This window comes from Chiloscyllium punctatum, chromosome 8 (genome assembly GCF_047496795.1).
Source record: "Chiloscyllium punctatum isolate Juve2018m chromosome 8, sChiPun1.3, whole genome shotgun sequence".
NCBI lineage: Eukaryota > Metazoa > Chordata > Chondrichthyes > Orectolobiformes > Hemiscylliidae > Chiloscyllium > Chiloscyllium punctatum.
In genome coordinates, this window is record NC_092746.1 from 115,254,049 (window position 1) to 115,273,980 (window position 19,932).

At 41.5% G+C, this 19,932-nt stretch overlaps 1 protein-coding gene across 1 annotated transcript in view; it reads right to left on the reverse strand.

Moving 5' to 3' along the window:
• LOC140480288 (tetratricopeptide repeat protein 21B-like) overlaps positions 1-19,932 on the reverse strand; it is a 127,076-nt gene that overhangs the window by 41,585 nt on the left and 65,559 nt on the right. Inside the window, exons 18-20 of the mRNA XM_072574992.1 lie at positions 13,613-13,723; positions 8,514-8,652; positions 2,943-3,049 (exon numbers count right to left, since the gene is read on the reverse strand). Of these exons, the coding sequence (XP_072431093.1) occupies positions 2,943-3,049; positions 8,514-8,652; positions 13,613-13,723 (357 nt within the window). The remainder of the gene's footprint in view (positions 1-2,942; positions 3,050-8,513; positions 8,653-13,612; positions 13,724-19,932) is intronic.

Consider the following 19,932-nt stretch of genomic DNA (forward strand, 5'->3'; position numbering starts at 1 on the left):
AGGCAGCATCCAAAGAGCAGCGAAATCGACGTTTCGGGCCCGAAACGTCGATTTCGCTGCTCGTTGGATGCTGCCTGAACTGCTGTGCTCTTCCAGCACCATTAATCCAGTATTTGCTTTCCAGCATCTGCAGTCATTGTTTTTACCTTATTCATATACCTATCAGATGCCTTTAAAATGTTGTAGTTGTGCCAGACTCCACCACTTCCTCTGGCAGCTCATTCCATATACACACCACTCTCTGCGTGAAAATCTTTCCCCTCTCACCTTAAATCTATGTCCTCTAGTTTTTTTCCCTATCCTGGGAAAAAGACCTTGGCTATTTACCCTATCCATGCCCCTCATAAGTTTATAAACCTCTATAAGGTCACCCCTCAACTTTCAACTCTTGAGAGAAAACAGCCCCAGCCTATTCAGCCTCCCCCTATAGCTCAAAACCCCATACTTTTCAGCGTCTCCCTTTAGCTGAAATCCTCCAACCCTTGCAGCATCCTTGTAAATCTTTTCTGAACCCTTTCAAGTTTCTCAACATCTTTCTGATAGGAAGGAGACCAGAGTATTCACGCAATATTCCAACAGCGGCCTAACCAATGTCCTGTAATTCCGCAACATGACCTCCCAAATCCTGTACTGAATACTCTAACTAATAAATTACAGCATACAAAACGCCTTCTTCATTGTCCTCTTTGTACATCTTTTCTGCACCCTTTCAAGTTTCACAATATCCTTCCTATAGGAGGGAGACCAGAATTGCACACAATATTCCAAAATTGGCCTAATCAATGTCCTGCAAAACCGCAACATGACCTCCCAACCCCTATACTCAATGCATTGACCAATAAAGGCAAGTGTACCAAATGCCTTCTTCACTGTCTTTTAACTTGTGACTCCACCTTCAAGGAACAATGAACCTGCACCCCAAGGTCTCTTTGTTTGGCAACACTTCCAAGGGCCCTACCTTTAAGTGTATAAGTCTTGTCATAATTTGCCCTACCAAAATGCAGCCCCTCACATTTATCTAAATTGAACTCTCATCTGCCACTCCTCGGCCCATCAACCAACCTGATCAAGATCTCATTGGACTCTGAGATAACCTTCTTTACTGCCTACAACACTTTGGTGTCGTCTGCAAACTTACTAACCATTTCTCTTATATTCACACAGTGAGGAATTGTTCCCATTGACAGAAGGGATAAAAATTCAGAAGACACTGATTTAAGGAGATTTGCAAAAGAAAGAATAGTGATATGAGAAAGGACATTATACGCAGCTGGAATATACCACTAGAGAGTGTGGTGGAGGCAGATACAATCAGGCCTTTCATTAGGAAACTGGATAAGCAGTGAAAGTTAGAAAGGACCAGGGAGTGGGAATAGTTGAATTACTATTGCATGGGTCTGGCATGGGCGTAATGAGCTCTGGGCTGTTGCCTTCCCATGATTCTATCAATCTCTTTCTTTGAAATCTGTGAAAAATATAAACTTAACATATTATCAAATAAAAAATTTGTAAATAGTTTAGAACTGATTTTGAACAATTACAACTTTCATGGTGCCTAACCACAATTTAATTAACATTCTCCCATTTAAAGACAAAAAAGAATAAAGTAACTATTGCTTTTGTAAACACAGTGGACTTTTCCATTTGAGATTTCAGCTTGAATCTATTCTATGATGACAGGATGAAATTCTCCCTTCCTGAAAAAGTAAGAATTTACAAGTAAAGGGAGAGTGCTTTTGTTTTCTTCATTTGGGGGAAATGGGCATCACGGCTGGGCCAATATTTATTGCCCATCCCTAGTTGCCCTTGAGAAGGTGGGGTGAGCTGCCTTCCTGAACCGCTGTAGTCTACCTGTTGTGGGTTGATCTACAATGCCCTTACAGAGTGAATTCCAGGATTTTGACCCAGAGATAGTAAAGGAATGGCGATATATTTCCAAGTTAGGATGGTGAGTAGCTTGGAGGGGAACTTGAAGATGATGGTGTTCACATATATCTGCTGTACTTGTCCTTTTAGATGGAAGTGGTCGTGGGTTGGGAAGGTGCTGTCTGAGGATCTCTGGTGAACTTCTGCAGTGCATCTTGTAGGTAGTACACACTGCTACTAATCAAATTCATTGTATGACGATATTACAGCTTAAAGAATTGTGTGTTGTCCTGGTTTTTCCTATGAACAGAAGTTGAAACAGAGGAGATGAGTGGTCCATTCCAATAAAGTAAATAGCTTGTGAAGTCTTGGGATTATTTTTAAAGTTGCAACAGTAGAAGCATGCCTGAATGGGTGGAGTCAACCTCCCACAAAATTAGAAATTTTGTTTAACTTTCAGTAGCTGTTGGGGTTTGGAAGCTGCTGTTCTTTTCTCCCTGCTACAGCAAAATGCTTGCGCTCTCTCTGTCTGTCTCTGAGTTTTCTCTTGATGCTCTTACATCCTGGACTGGAGAATTGCATGTGAGCCTATCTATTTTACTGAATTTGTCTTTGCCAAAGGTGTGATTATGGGATGTTACAATATTGCAACAGTTGCAATTTGTTAGTTAAATAATCTATTAGTCTGTTAAGTTTTCCAATTGAGTTAAGTTATTCCAATTCTTTTCTTTTGTTCATATTTTAACTATAATATAAGAATAAAGTGTGTTTTGCTTCAAGCCTGGTAGTCTGACCAATTGAGTTGCATCTGAAACACAACGCCTGACATTTGCCTTTAAAAATAAGAAACAGTTGGGGCCTAGGTCATTTTCTTAATACATTTTGAGGGTTTTGGTCTGGTCCATAACAATTTCCAGGAACCCATTAGTGAACTTTTTTTGAAGAAGAAGAGTCAGTCATATTGGATGCTGTTTCTCATTCCATGTTGCCAGACCTGCTGCTTTTTTCTGTGACAATAACAGGTTTCTGCTAAGAGTACATGACACAGTGGAAATGGTATATACAGGTGCCCTCACCTTGGTTAAAGCAGTCATTGCTTCCTCAACTTCATTAGTCTTCTTGCAGATCTTGGCCAAAAGCATCAAGTATTTCACATCATTCATCATGGTGGCTAAATCATTTTCTGAAATAGAGTAATGGTCTGACAATGGTATTTGCCAAACAAGAGGTGACAGATATTCTGGTTGCCCTCTTAATAATAATACAGCAGTGTTTATTCATCTATATTGTCATCTCCCTTCTAAATCCACATAAGAGTCCTGCAAATTATTTTGCCACTCTGCTATGTTGGAATCACAATTGTTTCTCATTTTCAACCAGGATCTTAAAATTTCTCAATTCTTTATCTCCTTAGTTTTTGTTCTTATTATTTGCTAGGTCTTAAAAGCGTGCTACAAGTCACCTAACTGATACTTTCTGTTTTACCTTGTTCTTCCCATTGTATAATGCAATGGTTAAAATTAATGACTGTTTTTTAATTTAATAAACCATGACCATAAAACCATAAGACCTAGAAGTCAGCCATTTTGTCCATTGAGTCTGCTCCACCATTCAGTGAGATCATGGCTGATCTGATGTTCAGAAACTCCACTTTCCTGTCTTTTTCCCATAACCCTTGATTTCCCTCCTGATTAACAATACATCTATCCCAGCCTTGAATATAATAACATCACCTCAGCAGCCCTCTCTGGTAAAGAATTCCACTGATTCAATACCCTCTGAGAGAAGAAATTCTACCTCATTTCTGTCTTAAATGTGCAACTCTTTATTCTGAGATGATGCCCTCTGGTTCTAGACTCTTCCACAAAGGAAAACAATTTTCTTGCATTTACCTTATCAAGGCCTCTAAGAATCTCATACCTTTTAAATAGATTGTCTCTCAATTCTTCTGTATTTCCAATGTGTGCAGGCCCAATCTACTCAACCACTCCTCAATATATAGTCACTCCCTACCTGGTAAAAACAATGACTGCAGATGCTGGAAACCAGATTCTGGATTAGTGATGCTGGAAGAGCACAGCAGTTCAGGCAGCATCCGAGGAGCAGTAAAATCAACGTTTTGGGCAAAAGCCCTTCATCAGGAATACAGCCTACCTGGTATCAGCCTGGTGAACCCTCTCTGAACTGCCTCAAATGCTAGAACGTCTTACCACACATAAATGATCCAAAACAAATTGTAGCATTTGAGCTATGGTCTGACGAGTGCCATATATATTTTTAGCAAAATACCCTTACCTTTGTTCTGCATAATGGGGAATGGGCCCAGCCAGGTGATCAAATTTTCAATGGGGGAGCCTTTTGGGAACAGTGACCATAATTCCATAAGTTTTAGGTTACTTATGGATAAGGATAAGAGTAGTCCATGGGTGAACGTATTAACTGGAGGAGGGCTAACTACGACAACTGTGAAATATAAATTGAAGGAGGACTGTTTAAGGGTGAATTCACATCTGTCATGTGAGAATCGTTTGAAGGCTAGTTGATTATAGGAAACTGAAGACAGAAATTGCCCTCAAAGAATGTAAAGAAAGCATGCAAGAACTTAAACAAGGAACCAGGAGGGCTAAAGGGGCCATGAATTGTCCTTAGCAAACAGGATTAAGCAAAAGCCCAAGATGTTTTATACGTATATAAGGAACAAGAGGGTAGTTAGGGAAATGGTAGGTTCACTGAAAGACAAAAGGAGGAATTTATGTGTGGAGTCAGTAGAATTGAATGAGATCCTTAATGAAAACTTCACATTGTTATTCAAAAAGGAGGACATGGTGGATGGTGCATCTAGAGAGGGCATGCCTTCATATAAAAAAAATGTGGTGTTTGGTGTTTTGAAAAAACATTAAGGTAGAGAAGTCGCCAGGGCCTGATGAGATCTGTTCAGAATACTAAGAGAGGAAATTGCTAGAGCCTTGTATGAAACCTTTGTATCCTCTTAGTCAAAAAAGAGATCCAAGAAGACTGCAGAATAGTCAACAATGTTCCTTGGTCCCAAAAGACTGCAGAGTAGCCAACCCTGTTCCTTTGATTAAAAAGGGCAATAAGGATAATCTGGAAAATTACAGGCCAGTGAGTTTTATGTCAGTGATAGGGAAATTATTGAAGATGATTCTTAGTGACATCCAAGTCATTTATATTGGTTGTAGAAAGAGAGTTTGAAGAGTGTGTATTACAGGTTATATGCAATTCAAAAGGAACAAGATACAATTACAACATTTAAAAGGCATCTGGATAGGAAGGGTTTAGATGGATATTGGTCATTGCTAGCAAATGGGACTAGATTAATTTAGGGTATCTGGTCAGTTGGACTGAAGAGTTTGTTTCTATGCTGTACATCTCTATGACTGTATGACTCTAAGAGATGGAAATTCAGAAATGCACTGACTGTAGTAGTGGCATAGTTGTAAAAATCTCACAGATTTCCTAGAAGAAGCAGGACAGACTTCATCCCTTCATTTTCTTGGCATTTTTACCCACATGAGATGACATCTCTCAAGAGTTTGGTAGACCTCTCGATAGGGAAGTTTATATAGGAATTAGAAGGAATGGATTTGAAAGGTTAAATGCTCTCTTTTTTAATTCAATGTTCATGTGAAGGAAGTAATTACATCACACATGACGACTAGGCTGATAACTCTGAGAAGTATAGTTAATTAAAGACCAGTTGATTCATAAATTTCTATAATCTTTTTTCACCCTCTTCAGAGTCATCTACAGCAATCAAGTGTGTTCCAAAGCTGAAGAAAATAGCTAAACATTCAGTAAAACTATGGACAATGTCAGATATAGGTAGGGTCTATATAGCACTTTTTGGATATCCCCAAAGAAATGGGTTCTCCTTGACTGAACAGTAGGCCTGTTGCCTCTGCCACAGATGCCATAGCCTCCAGGGATTCCAGACTCTTGAGCATATAAACTCATGAGACTCTCCAATGCAATACTGAGGGAATACTACATTGTTGGAAGTTCTGTGTTTCAGGTGAGATGTTAAACCAAATCCTTTTAGCTTTTCCAAATAAACGTAAAAGAAATCATTACAGCACTCCAAGAAGAACAGCAGGGTTAATCTGATGTCCTGATTAACATTTATCCCTCAAACAACCTCACCAACATATGTGCTAGACTTCGCTGTGCCCAAGGTGGTCACACTGTTTCAGGAAACACACTTCAAAAATACTCCATTGGTTGTTTAGTGCTTTGAGATTGCATAAACACAAGTTCTTCCTTTTGGAGCAAGCTTTTGAAAAATATATTAAGATAAAGATGCTAGGTATTTGAAACTATCCTCTGGAATCCAAAATTGAAGTTAGACTTATTAATTTTAAATATGAAGATGATAGAACTATTACTAATCAAAGGTGCAAAGAGTTATTGAGCAAAGGCAGTCAATCATAGATTAATCATGATTAATCATGATCTCATTTAATGATGGAACATTACTCTGCAAATTACTTCACATGAGAGAATACGCTCCAATGTGCTGGCTGAGAAAATTAACAGGGCGTTATTTTTACCATGGTAACCCCATAACAAAATAATTCTTCGTTTCTTATCCACTAGTATTTAGTCATATTTTTTGAGACTTGAAACTACAGTTTGACATACAACTGCAATTGTCTTTTGATGTGCTATTTTAACACACATTTTATCTCACGTCATTTTAAAAGTTCTTATTTTAATAGATAACCCCCTTCTTAAAATAATAGGCAGGGGAATATCATGTGACCAGATGAATGCTGCTCTTTAAAGCCGCAAACAATAATTCCCTGGCTTTGCTTTCAAAGTAAATCACTGAAAACACAATAGTACAGATTTTGTTACAAAATAAAGCTCTTCCTTACTGTAATTACCACAGGACCTTAGAATTATCCTCAGAAAATAGCTCCACACATTGTATTGACTTGTAACATTTGTCATTATGCACACTTGGATCTAGCCCCTTAGCATCAAGAAGTGAAAAAGAAAATGTGATAGTACCTAATGTACATTTGTCTACATGCTGTTGTACAGCTTTCGATGAGTTGTCAACAGGGAATTCAAGAGAAACATGGTGTTCGTTGTGGCTTATTCAGTGATACCCTTCCTCTGATAATGTAGTCTGAGGTTCAAGTCCCTGCTCCAGGGTTTGAGCACATGAAACCCCAGTTGACCCTTCACTACTAAGGGAGCACTGCACTGTCAACAGGTGACCAGCTAAACTGGGACTTCACCTGTTTGTTGGGGAGGAATGTGAAAGATCTCCTAATATTATTTCAAAGAAAAGCAGAGGAGTTATCCATTGCATCTTGGCCTACATATCCTACAATCACAAAACAATGTTGTCAGAATAAAAATGCAAGTCAACACAACCAAACCAAAGCAGAAATAGGTATTTAGAATACAGAACTCACTGACTTGATTAGCATTAATTACTTTATGGGGAAGCTAGATTAAGTACTTAAGGTGAAGATGGTGTCATGATAATGTCTCTAGACTACAAATTAAACCCTAGCCAACATTCTGGGTGCATAAACTCAATTCTACCACACTAGCAGCTTAATTTAAAATCTGGAATTAAAAGTTAGATGATTTCTGCAGAATTGTCATTGATTGTCAGAAAACGCCATTTCATAATGTTTTTATGGAAAGGAAATCTGCCAAGACATAGAAGGAAGCCTAGGCGTCTGAAATGCCTTCACTGTTCAGGATCGAAACCTTTTTCCTAACAGCACTGTGAGATTGTGAGCACCCCAGGAATTGCAGCAGTTCAAGAAGGTAGCTCACCACCACCATCTCCAGGGCAATTAGAGAACAACAATAATTATGAATAAATGAATTTTAAAATGCAGGTAGAGTTAGGTTCGGAGGATATTCATCACAAATATTAAATACAACGCCGACCCAGTATTTTTTAAATTTACCTTTGTGGGATGTGGGCATCGCCGTCTGTCGCAGGTTGCCCTTGTGAAGGTGGTGGTGAGCTGTTTCTTGAACTGCTGCAGTCCATCTGCTGTGTGTTGACCCACAATGTCATTGGGAAGGGAATTCCAGGATTTTGACCCAGTCACACTGATGGAACAGTGATGCATTTCCAAGTCAGGTTGGGGAGTGGCTTGGAGGGGAACTTGAAGGCAGTGGTGTTCCCATGTATCTGCTGCCTTTGTTCTTCTGGATGGAAGTGATTGTCGATTGTGGAGTCTGAGGATCTTGGGTGAAATGCTGTAGTGCATCTTGTGGAAATTACACACTGCTGCTATTCAGCGTTCGTGGTGGAGGGAGTGGATGCTTGTGGACGTGGTGCCAATCAAGTGGTTTGCTTTGGTGTCAAGCTTCTTGAGTGTTGTTGGAGCTGCACACATCCACGCAAGTGGGGAGTATTTTCCTGACTTGTGACATAGAGCATGGGCAGGCTTTGGGGAAATCAGGAGGTGAGTTACTCGCTATAGTATTCCAAGCCTCAGACCTGCACTCTATGTGGTGTGTTTATTTGGTAAGTCCAGTTGGACCAAGCAGTCTGTGTCTATGGTGGAAATTTTATACAAATCTGTGCAAGTTCCCCCAACTAGAGTAAACATCAATTTCTCTACAAGAAAGTGGAATATAAATTAACGTACTGAAATCATGTTCAAGGGCCTTTCTCAGCACTTTCTTTGCTTTATCGAACAGCCTCAGTTTCAGAAGGAGTTCTGCCAAGTCATAACACAAGAAGTCCTGTCCACTTATTTTTACTGCAGTTTCGAAATAATGAATGGCCTGAAGATGAGAAAAAAAATACAAATCACTCTGCTATAGCTCCTTCGTGATGAAATTGGCATATAAACACATGATATTTTAATATGCAATAAGAAATATAATCAGCACAGCAGGGAATATTTATCGCACAATTTGGCCTGTGGGTCACACAGCAACTTGTCAATGTTGATCCCTGATCTCTACTGAATGACCTTATCTCAGCAGAGATTGAACATGGTTCAAGGAAAGATGGGGCTTGATGGCCAATATGACCACGTTTGTTCCATACTTTTGCAGATCAAACGAAAATATGTCTTGACATGGCTTTCAGGCCTGACATTCAATTAATATGCTCTGTGAAATAATTATGATAGAGGAATGCTCATTGTCCATATGTTAAAACCAAAACTGCTGAACTTGTCAAGCTGAGAGATGAAAGCAAATGCTATTGAAAGGGACAACAGAGATAATTCAGGCCACTGGGATGGAAGCGTGCTTTTATTTATGAATACTAGGACTTGGATCTGAATACGAGGCAGCACAATATTCCAAAGTCATTGAAATAGATAATTCCTAAAAATAATGTAAGATCACTGGAGAAAGCAAAAGAAATACAATAATACAAATAATGGTTTTAAAGAATATATAACTGGACCATTCCTTTTCAAAATAAAGAAAAGAGAAGTGCAGCATAGGAACAGGCCCTTCGGCCCTCTGAGCCCGTGCCAAACATCATGCCCTAACTAAACTAAAAAACAAACCTTTTGCTTTTATTCGGTCTGTATCCCTCTATTCCCTCCCTGTTCATGTAACCATCCAGATGCCTCTTAAATGTCACCTATGTGCCTGCTTCCACCACCTCTTCTAGCTGAGTGTTCCAGGTTTCTATCACTGTCTGCGTGAAAAACTTGCCTTGAACATCTCCCATAACCTTGCCTTCTCTCACCTTGAACCTGTGCTCCCTTGTAATTGAAATTTGAACTCTGGGATAAGCCTCTGACTATCCACCCTATTGATACTTCTCATAATTATGTAGACCTCTATCAGATCTCTTCTCAGCCACCATCTTTCCAGCAAAAACAATCCTAATCTTTTTAACCTTTCCTCTTGGACAATGCCCTCGAGACAAGGCAACATCCTGGTAAACCTTCTCTGCAGTCTCTCCAAAGCTTCCACATCCTTCAGGTAGTGTGGCGACCAAAACTGCACGCAGTATTCCAAATGGAGCCCAAGAAGGGTGTTATATCATTGCGACGTGGCTTGCCAACTCTTGTGCTCCATGCCCCAGCCGATGAAGGCAAGCCTGTCATATGCTTTCTTAATCAACTTTGCCGGTTGTGCTGCCACTTTTAGGAACAGTGACTCTGCACATCCAGATCCATCTGTATGTTAATGTTCCTAAGGGTTCTGCTATTTACTGTATAATTCACATCTAAATTTGATCCTCCAAAATGCATCAACTCGCTCTTTGGATTGAATTTTAATTTTAAAAAATGGGTGATGTGGCCTATCATTATAGTGAATCACTATCATCCAATGAGACAGTATGTAAAGGCTGAACATATTAGAGGTCTTCACTAGCTGCGTGTAGGAGAAAACTGAAACAAATGTGGATAAGAAGAATCCAAATGAGTGTCCTGATTCTGCAATCAATGGAAGGGTCAGCTCAGATGCTTTTATGAATAGGTGGTGTTGTTATGGGTGGCACAGTGGCTCAGTGGATAGTATTGCTTCCCCATAGTGCCAGGGACCCCGGTTTGATTCCACCTTTGGGTAACATGTTCTCCCTCCAGCTGTGTGTATTTCCTCCTACAGTCCAAAGACGTGCAAGATAGCAGGGTAGGTGGATTGGCCATGCTAAATTGCCCATAATACCCAGAGGCATGCAGGCTAGGTCGATTAGCCATGGAAAATGTAGAGTTAGAGAAATAGGCCAGGGGTATAGGTCTGGGTAGGATGCTCTTTGGAGGGTCAGTGGGGACTCAATGAGCCAAATGGCCTGCTTCCACAGTGTAGGGATTCTATGATCTTAGCTGATGTTGTTACCAGACAAATCAAATCCCAGACTGAAATATGGCATGTTAAATCATGTTTTGTTTGATTTTACAGAAGTAATCTCTCACCTACTTTTAAAAAACTCCATTCATAGGATGTGGACACCACTGAGTGCTGAGCAGTTATTGCCCTAGTTGGCCTTGAGAAGGTGGAGGTGAACTGCCTTCTTAAACCACTCCATGTATATGTGCTGTATTTAGACCCATGATGCCATTAGGGAGGAAATTCCAGGATTGTAATCCAATGATAGGGAAGGAACAGCAATATACTTCCAAGTCAGGATGGAGAGTGGCTTGGAATTTGCAGATGGTGGTGTCCCCACCTATCTGTTGCCCTACCCTTTTAGATAGGAGTGGGTTTGGTAGGTGTTGTCCAAGTAGCCTTGGTGAATTGCTACAGTGCATCCAATTGATGGTAAAACACTGCTGCTGGCTTGGTGGTGGAGAAAGTAGAGGTTTATGCATTTGATGCCAATCAAGTAATCTAATTAAAAAAAGTAATCTAATAAAAAAAGTGGGCCACTTTGCCTGGATGGTGTCAGCTTCTTGCGTGTTGTTGGAGCTGCACCCATTCAGGCAAGTATTCCATCACATTCCTGACTTACGTCTTGTAGATTGTGGGCTTGTTTTAGGGAGTTGGAAGGTGAATTACGCACTACACTTCGCCTCTGACCTGCACTCAAAGCCATTGTATTTATATGGCTTGTAAATCTTTTCTGAATCCTTCCAAGTTTCACAACATCCTTGCAATAGGAGGGAGACATGAATTGCACATAATATTCCAAAAGTGGCCTAATCAAGTGCTGTACAGCTGCAACATGACCTCCCAATTCCTGTACTCAATGCTCTGTCTAATAAAGGAAAGCAGACTAAATGCCTTCTTCACTATCCTATCTACCTGTGACTCCACTTTCAATGAACAATGAACAATGAACCTGCACTCCAAGGTCTTTTTGTTCAGCAACACTCCCCAGAATCTTACCATTCCAAGCTTTCGGAGCACTGATCTTCCGTTAGATGAAGTCCATTTCTTGACTCTTCATATAACTGAACTTAAATTTTCTCAGCTTTCAAATAAGCCTTGCAATGTTTTGACCAAACATGTTTGGCATGGAGCTTTTACCAAACTTCTTACACTAAGCTAACCCGTTTTTAACAAATCTAAACTATCGCCTTCCTTTCTGAAGAACATCTGCTTTTCACACCTAACTATGGCTGATGTGCAGAACTGCCCAAACCGAAACTAGAAAAAAAACTTTTATCCAAGTTGGGGGTTTTTCCTTAATTAAAAAAACTGAATTTCTGACCTTTCTAACCGGAACCCAATGCACAATTGTTTTCTGTTAATTTTATTGGTATATTACTTTTCTTTAATCTTTTAAGTTGGTAATTTTCCTGTCATCATTTCAAATGTGTACCTGTCTTATATCTATAAGCATGGACATAAATAAATGATAAATAAAAAACCTTTTGAGGGAATCTTCAATCTGTTCCCTTGTAGTTCGTGAATCAAAAGTTACTTCAAGTGGAATGAGTATTTTAGAAAAGATAATCAGACTTACAGTGTCTTATGTGCAGGGATAACTTCCTTCAGGGATATCCAGACTAATACTATTCACCTTTAGTTAAATCTCTGGATGGTACACTTTCAACCTCCAGTATGCATTACTTTCAAATATATATCCAGCTCTTTTTTTGAAACCTCCTATGGAGTCTGCACCCCCCACTCTCCAAGGCAGCACATTCCAAATTCCAAAGTAAAGACTCCTTGCTCTCTTGCTGGCAATCTTAAAATTGTGATCCCTAATTACTGACATACCAACTGATGGAAACAGAATATCCTTCTTTACTCTGTCAAAATTGTTCACAATTTTGAGTACCTCAGTAAGGCCTTCTCTTCATTATCTCTGCTCCAAGGAAAATAAGGCCTATTTCTCTAATCTTTCCATGAATCTAGATTACTTACAGTGTGGAAATAGGTCCTTTGGCCCAACAAATCCACATCGACCCTCTGAAGAGCAACCCACCCAGACCCACTCCCCTACATTTACCCCTTCACCTAACACTACAGGCAATTTAGCATGGCCAATTCACCTCACCTGCACATTGTTGGCCTGTGGGAGGAAACCAGAGCACCCAGAGGAAACTCACGCAGACACGGGGAGAATGTGCAAACTCGGGGACAGTTGCCTAAGGCAGGAATTGAACCCAGGTCTCTGGTGCTGTAAGGCAGCAGTGCTTACCACTGAGCCACCGTGCCGCCACTAAAATCCCCACTCCTGGTATCAGTCTAGTAAATCACCTTTGCACCCTCTCCAATGTTTTAACATCCTTCCTTAAATAAGGTGCTCAGAACAGAACACAATTTTTCAAATGGTAGTCTAACCAAGATTTAAAGAGATGTAGCATCACTTCCTTGTTTTTATACTCTACGTCTCTCTTTAGAAACCCAAGGATCCTAAAAGCCTTTTAACTGTTTCAACTTGCTGGGCCATCTTCAGGGAATCATTTACTTGAATCCAGAGGTCCCTCTGCTCCTGCATCATTGAGCCTGGACTGTGTCTCCGTACTTCTACCAAAATGCATTAGCTCACATTTCTCTGCATTGAAATTCATCTGCCAGCTGTCTGCCCATTTGGCCAACTTCTTTCATGTAATTTCATGTGTAAGAGTCAATGCACTTGATGAGCTTCTTGTCTGACAGTTTGGCAAAATATAATGTTTCTTACGAATTTGAAAGAAAACGTTTAGTCTCGTGTGGGAACAGACAGATGTACCCAATAATCACAAACAATGCAACATGGATGCAGGTTTGCATTAATTTATTTAAAAGTACTACAAAGTCTTTAAAATGATCATGACTAATATCAAGCAATACTGAGGAACATAAAGCCAATTACATATAACAAAATGTGGGTTCCCCATACCTTCGTGTAATGATGAGTTTTAACTAATGCTTGACCTATCTTTCTCACCAAATGTCCATCGTGAGGGTTTTTCTTCAGGACCTGTTCATATACCTCTATTGCTTTCTCTGGCTAAAATAAATTAGAAGCAGTCAGTCTGATTAAAACAGGAACAAGGAAAATAGGAAGCACAGATATGGCAATTTAAACACGCAACAGCACCAGAAGAGTTTCATAGAGGGGTAAATAGGCCTTATTTTCAAAAAAATTAAATGCTTTTGGAAGGGAACCAAAGACTCAAAAGTAGGAGACAGAGGGTGGTGGTGGAGGGTTGTTTTTCAGACTGGAGGACTGTGACCAGTGGAGTGCCACAAGGATCGGTGCTGGGTCCTCTACTTTTTGTCATTTACATAAATGATTTGGATGCGAGCATAAGAGGCACAGTTAATAAGTTTGCAGATGACACCAAAATTGGAGGTGTAGTGGACAGCAAAGAGGGTTATCTCAGATTACAACAGGATCTGGACCAGATGGGCCAATGGGCTGAAAAGTGGCAGATGGAGTTTAATTCAGATAAATGCGAGGTGCTGCATTTTGGAAAAGCAAATCTTAGTAGGGCTTATACACTTAATGGTAAGGTACTAGGGAGTGTTGCTGAACAAAGATACCTTGGAATGCAGGTCATAGCTCCTTGAAAGTTGAGTCGCAGATAGATAGGATAGTGATAGGTATAGGATAGGTATGCTTTCCTTTATTGGTCAGAGTATTGAGTACAGGAGTTGGGAGGTCATGTTGCGGCTGTACAGGACATTGGTTAGGCAACTTTTGGAATATTGCATGCAATTCTAGTCTCCTTCCTATCAGAAAGATGTTGTGAAACTTGAACGGGTTCAGAAAAGATTTACAAGGATGTTGCAGGGTTGGAGGATTTGATCTATAGGGAGAAGCTGAACAGGCTGGGGCTGTTTTCCCTGGAGTGTCGGAGGCTAAGTGGTGACCTTATAGAGGTTTACAAAATTATGAGGGGCATGAATAGGATAAATAGACCAGGTCTTTTCCCTGGGGTCAGGGAGTCCAGAACTGGAGGTCATAGGTTTAGGGTGAAAGGGGAAAGATATAAAAGAGACCCAAGGGGCAACTTTTTCACATAGAGGGTGGTATGTGTATGGAATGAGCTGCCAGATGAAGTGGTGGAGGTTGGTACAATTGCAACATTTAAGAGGCATTTGGATGGGTATATGAATAGGAAGGGTTTGGAGGGATTTGGGCCGTGTGCTGGCAGGTGGGACTAGATTGGGTTGGGATATCTGGTCGGCATGGACAGGTTGGACCCAAGGGTCTGGTTCCATGCTGTACATCTCTATGAATCTATGAATCTACTTGGGTGAAAGTGAAAAGAGTTCAAGGGCTTAGCTTTCAACCACTGTCAGGGTATGGAATTTTATATTACTGGCTTTTGCCTTTCCTCTTTCATGCAATGTGGGCATTGCTGGTAAGGAGAAAGTAAGAACTGCAGATGCTGGAGATCAGAGTCGAGAGTGTGTTGCTGGAAAAGCACAGCAGGTCAGGCAGAATCCGAGGAGCAGGGGAATTGACATTTTGGGCATAAGCCCTTCATCAGGACTGAGGCTTGTGGGTTGGGGCTGAGAGATAAATGGGAGGGGGTGTGGGGCTGTCGTACAGTAGCTGGGAAAGTGATAGGTGGATGAAGGTGAGGGAGAAGGAGATTGGTCAGAGGGGGCAGTGATAGACGGGTCCGAGGGGCTATGCCGAATTAGAGGCCTGGGATAATGTGAGGGGAGGGGAAATGAGGAAGCTGTTGAAATCCACATTTATTCCATGTGGTTGCAGGGTTCCAAGGTGGAATATGAGATGTTCCTCCTCCAGGCGTCAGGTGGTAACAGTTTGGTGATAGAGGAGGCCCAGGACTTGCATGTTCTTGATTAAGTGGGAGGGGGAGTTGAAGTGTTCAGCAACAAGGAGCTGGGGTTGGTGGGTGCGGGTGTCCCGGAGATGTTCTCTGATGGGTGCCGGTGTCCCTCTGACTTATCACCTTCTCCCTCACCTTCATCTACCTATCACTTTCCCAGCTACTTCCCCCCAACCCCACGCCCCTCCCATTTATCTCTCAGCCCCGACCCACAAGCCTCATTGCTGGTAAGGCCTGCACTTGTGACCCATCCTTAACTGTCTTTGATTTGAGTGGCTTGATAGGACATGTCAGAGTGCAACCAAGAGTCAAGCACATTGTGGAGTGTCTGGAGTCACACACAGATGAGCCCAGGTAAAGATGGCTGATTTCCATATCTTAACCATTTTTATAGCAGTTGTTAACAGTTGTCATAGTCACCTTTACTGAAACTAGCTTTCAATTTCAGATTCATGAACTGAATTCAAGTTCCACCAGCTGCTGTAATGTCCCCATTGCATTTGTTTGGGACTCTGGATTTCCTTGGTCCAGCGACTCGGTCCAGTTCTCCAACTCCAACTCCATCCCAATGAAGGTACTTTTTTTTCCCCAGAGGAGTATTGAGGCTACCACCGTAGCTATCCAACATGCAACAGTCGGTAGCCAATTATAGGACCATAAGACATATGAACAGATGTAGGCCATTCAGCCCATCGAGTCTGTACTGCCACTCAATGAGATCATGGCTGCTCTGATAATCCTCAACTCCACTTTTCTACCTTTTCCCATAACCCTTGATTCCCTTGCTGTCTATCTCAGCCTTGAATATTCTTACCGTATATACTTGAGTAATAGTCACATTTTTTGACTACTTGTTAAGGTTAAATTTATGGGGTCAACAATTACATGAATACTATATTTGAGGGCGTGAAATTCATGCCTATCAAGACTCATACGGTATCATTAGCAGAAGCCCAAATGATCTCTAAGCGAATAAAGAAAAACAAATGAATTATGGTAATGCTAAAAACCCAGGGCTGAACCCAACAGCCAGTGCACTGGGAGACCAGAAGCGGAGCGGAACGTGATGGCCGGCACACTGACTCGTAAATGTTGATCTGCTATCTTGGAGAACTAGGGTCAACTTTTACATGACATATATGGAAAATTCCAGGTTATTTGGCCAAAAATTGGGGTCGACCTTTACATGAGATCGACTATTACTTGAGTATGTACAGTAATCTCCCAACCTCAGCAGTTCTCTGTGGTAAAGAATTCCACAGATTCGCAACCCTCTGGCACAAGTAATTCCTCCTCATCTTTGTCTTAAATGTGCATAGCCTTATTCTGAGATTATGCTGTCTGATCTTAGACTCCCTGACAAGGAAGAAACAATCTTTCTACATCTACCCTGTCGGGTCCTCTAAGAATCTCTTAGGTTTCAATAAGCCTTTCATTCTTCTAAATTCCATTGAGTACAGGCCCAATCTACTCAACTTCTCCTCATAAGATAGAACCTGCAAACCTGCGATCAGCCCAATGAACCTTCTCTGGACTTCCTCCGACGCCAGTGTATCTTTTCTTAGATAAGGAGACAGAAACTGTTCACAATATTCAACTGCAATATGATTAGTGACTTTTAGAGTTTTAGCAATACTTCCCTACATTTATAATCCTTTCCTTGGAAATAAATGCCGACATTCCTTTTTCCTTCCCTCTTATACACTTAATTTTGATGTTAGCTTTTTTGTGATTCATGCGTGAGGACTCCCAAATCCCTCAGCGCTGTAGCTTTCTACAGTCTTTCTCCATTTAATTAATAGACACCTTCTCTAGTCTTCCTGCCAAAGTGAATAATGTTACACTTTCCCGCATTATATTCCATCTGCCAAAATTTTTCCCATTCACTTAATTGGTCTCTATCCTTCCACAGACACTTTGTGTCATCCTCACCACTTGCCTTCCTAACTATTTTTGTGTCATCTGCAAACTTGGCTACAGTACATTCACTTTCCTCATCAATTGTCACAATTCAGGATTGAAGTTTAAGTTAGGCAGAGGATGACCAGAATTTCCCAAGTTCTTGGAGATGGCAGTAGGACAGCCTGCAGATGTCCTTCCCAGTAGCAGAATGCAGGGTCAGGATTCTGTCCACACTTAGAGGCCTTCGCTGATGCAACAGTAGCTGAGCACCCATAGGCAGCCCTGCAAACGGATCCTTCACCATTCCCTGCCCCTTGCACATCTTTGCCGTCACTTACCCTCATCCACAAACAACATTCCACAGAAACTTAGAAACTAGGAGCAGGAATAGGACATTGTGCTCTTCCAGCCTGTTCTGCCTTTCATTATAATCATGGTGAATCATCTAATTTAGTGACTTATTCCTGTCTTTCCCTCTATGTCAGAGAGTCATGGAGATGTATAGCATGGAAACAGACCCTTCGGTCTAATTTGTCCATGCCGACCAGATATCCCAACCCAATCTAGTCCCACCTGCCAGCACCCGGCCCATAGCCCTCCAAACCCTTCCTATTCATGTACCCATCCAAATGCCTCTTAAATGTTGTAATTGTACCAGCCTCCACCACTTCCTCTGGCAGCTCATTCCATACATGTACCACCCTCTGCATGAAAACGTTGCCCCGTAGGTCTCTTTTATATCTTTCCCCTCTCACCCTAAACCTATGCCCTCTAGTTCTGGACTCCCCACCCCAGGGAAGAAACTTTGTCTATTTATCCTGTCCATGCCCCTCATGATTTTATAAACCTCTATAAGGTCACCCCTCAGCCTCCGAAGCTCCAGGGAAAACAGCCCCTTTACATCCAACTGCTAGATCCAAAACCTTCCTGAACTCATGTAATGTTTTGGCCTCAACCAATTTCTGTGTTAATGAGTTCCACAGGCTCACCATGTTGTGGGTGAAGACATTTCTCCTCTTCTTAGTCCCAAATAGTTTATGTCATATCCTTAACTGTACCTACCCATCATCAAGGGCATCCTCCCTGCAGCTACCCTGTCTCGTCCTGTTAGAATTTTATTGGTTTCTATGAGATTCCCCCTCACTTCTGAACTCCAGTGAATACAGTCCTAATTGGTTCAACCTCTCCTCATATGTCAGTCCCACCATTCCAGGAATCTGTCCAGCAAACCTTTGCAGCACTCCCTCTACAGCCAGAGCATCCTTCCTCAGATAAGGAGACCAAAATTGCAGCAAAATTTAGGTGTGGTCTCACCAAAGTCAGGTATAATTGTGTCAGCGCGGATGAAATGATATCAGTCCGAGCCCAGAGTGCGGTTCAACAATCGGTAACATTTATTGATACAGTAACACCGGTGGAGACCAACCGAGGTCCGAATCTTGGCTGTTCTGCTGTTCCCACGCGCTGCTACACATTATATACCTTTCTTTGTCAGGATGTGAGGATTTTGAGTATGAATGGGATGATAGTTCCCCATCATCGCTGGTGTAGGTGCAAATGGTGGGTTTCCTGCCGTTCCAGGAGAGTTGCAGTGTACACACAATAGGGTGCTAATTGGATTATGTAAACGGGTCCGGGTACTATCTGCTTGTCTCTCTCTGTGAGGGCTGGAGGCTAGCACCCCCTTTTGTTCCCTTGGGGTGCTGGTGTGTATTAGTCTGTCCGTTCCTGTCTGGTGGATGCCTGTCCTTTGTGTCAGGATGGTTCTGTATTGATGAATATGGGTGTGTTTCAGTCAGTCTCTTGATTTGGTTAGGAGATGGGTTTCCATATTAATTAGCTCCGGAGTTTCGGTCTATGAGTCATGGTTAGTGTCTGGCCTAGTGTGGATTTGATCTGTCCTCTAGCTCCCATCTCCCGGTCACATGGGCAGACCGGCAGCTGCTGAGTTCTGTGGGTTTAAGCTGCGGCTGCCGTTTAAAACACAAAATGAATTCCTATAGTTTTACCGATGTCGGCATAGTCCCGTGGCAAATGCGGGGCGGCTCTGAGGCCCGCTTGCAATTGCAACAAGACATCCCTGCTCCTGGACTCAAATCCTCTCACTATGAAGACCAACATAGCACTTAGCTTCTTCGACTATTTATGACCATTTTCCTGCCCTTTCCCAGAACCCTAAATTCCCCTACTGTTCCAGAATCAATCTATCTCAACCGTGTACATACACAAGGACTCTGACCTTTGTTTGTAGCAAGGAGTTCCAAAGACTCTCAACCTTCTGAGTGAAGAAATTCCAGCTTATCTCAGTGTTAAATTGTGTACACCTTTATTCTGAGACTGTGGTCACTGGTCCTAGAAACCCCCGTGAGGGAAACATCCTCTCAACGTTCATCCTGTGAAGCCCCTTAAGAATCCTATGTGTTTCATCGCTCATTCTTCTTAACTCCAGTGAGTAGACTCACAATTTATTTGAACTTGGCTTATAAGACAATCCTTCCATACCAGGAAA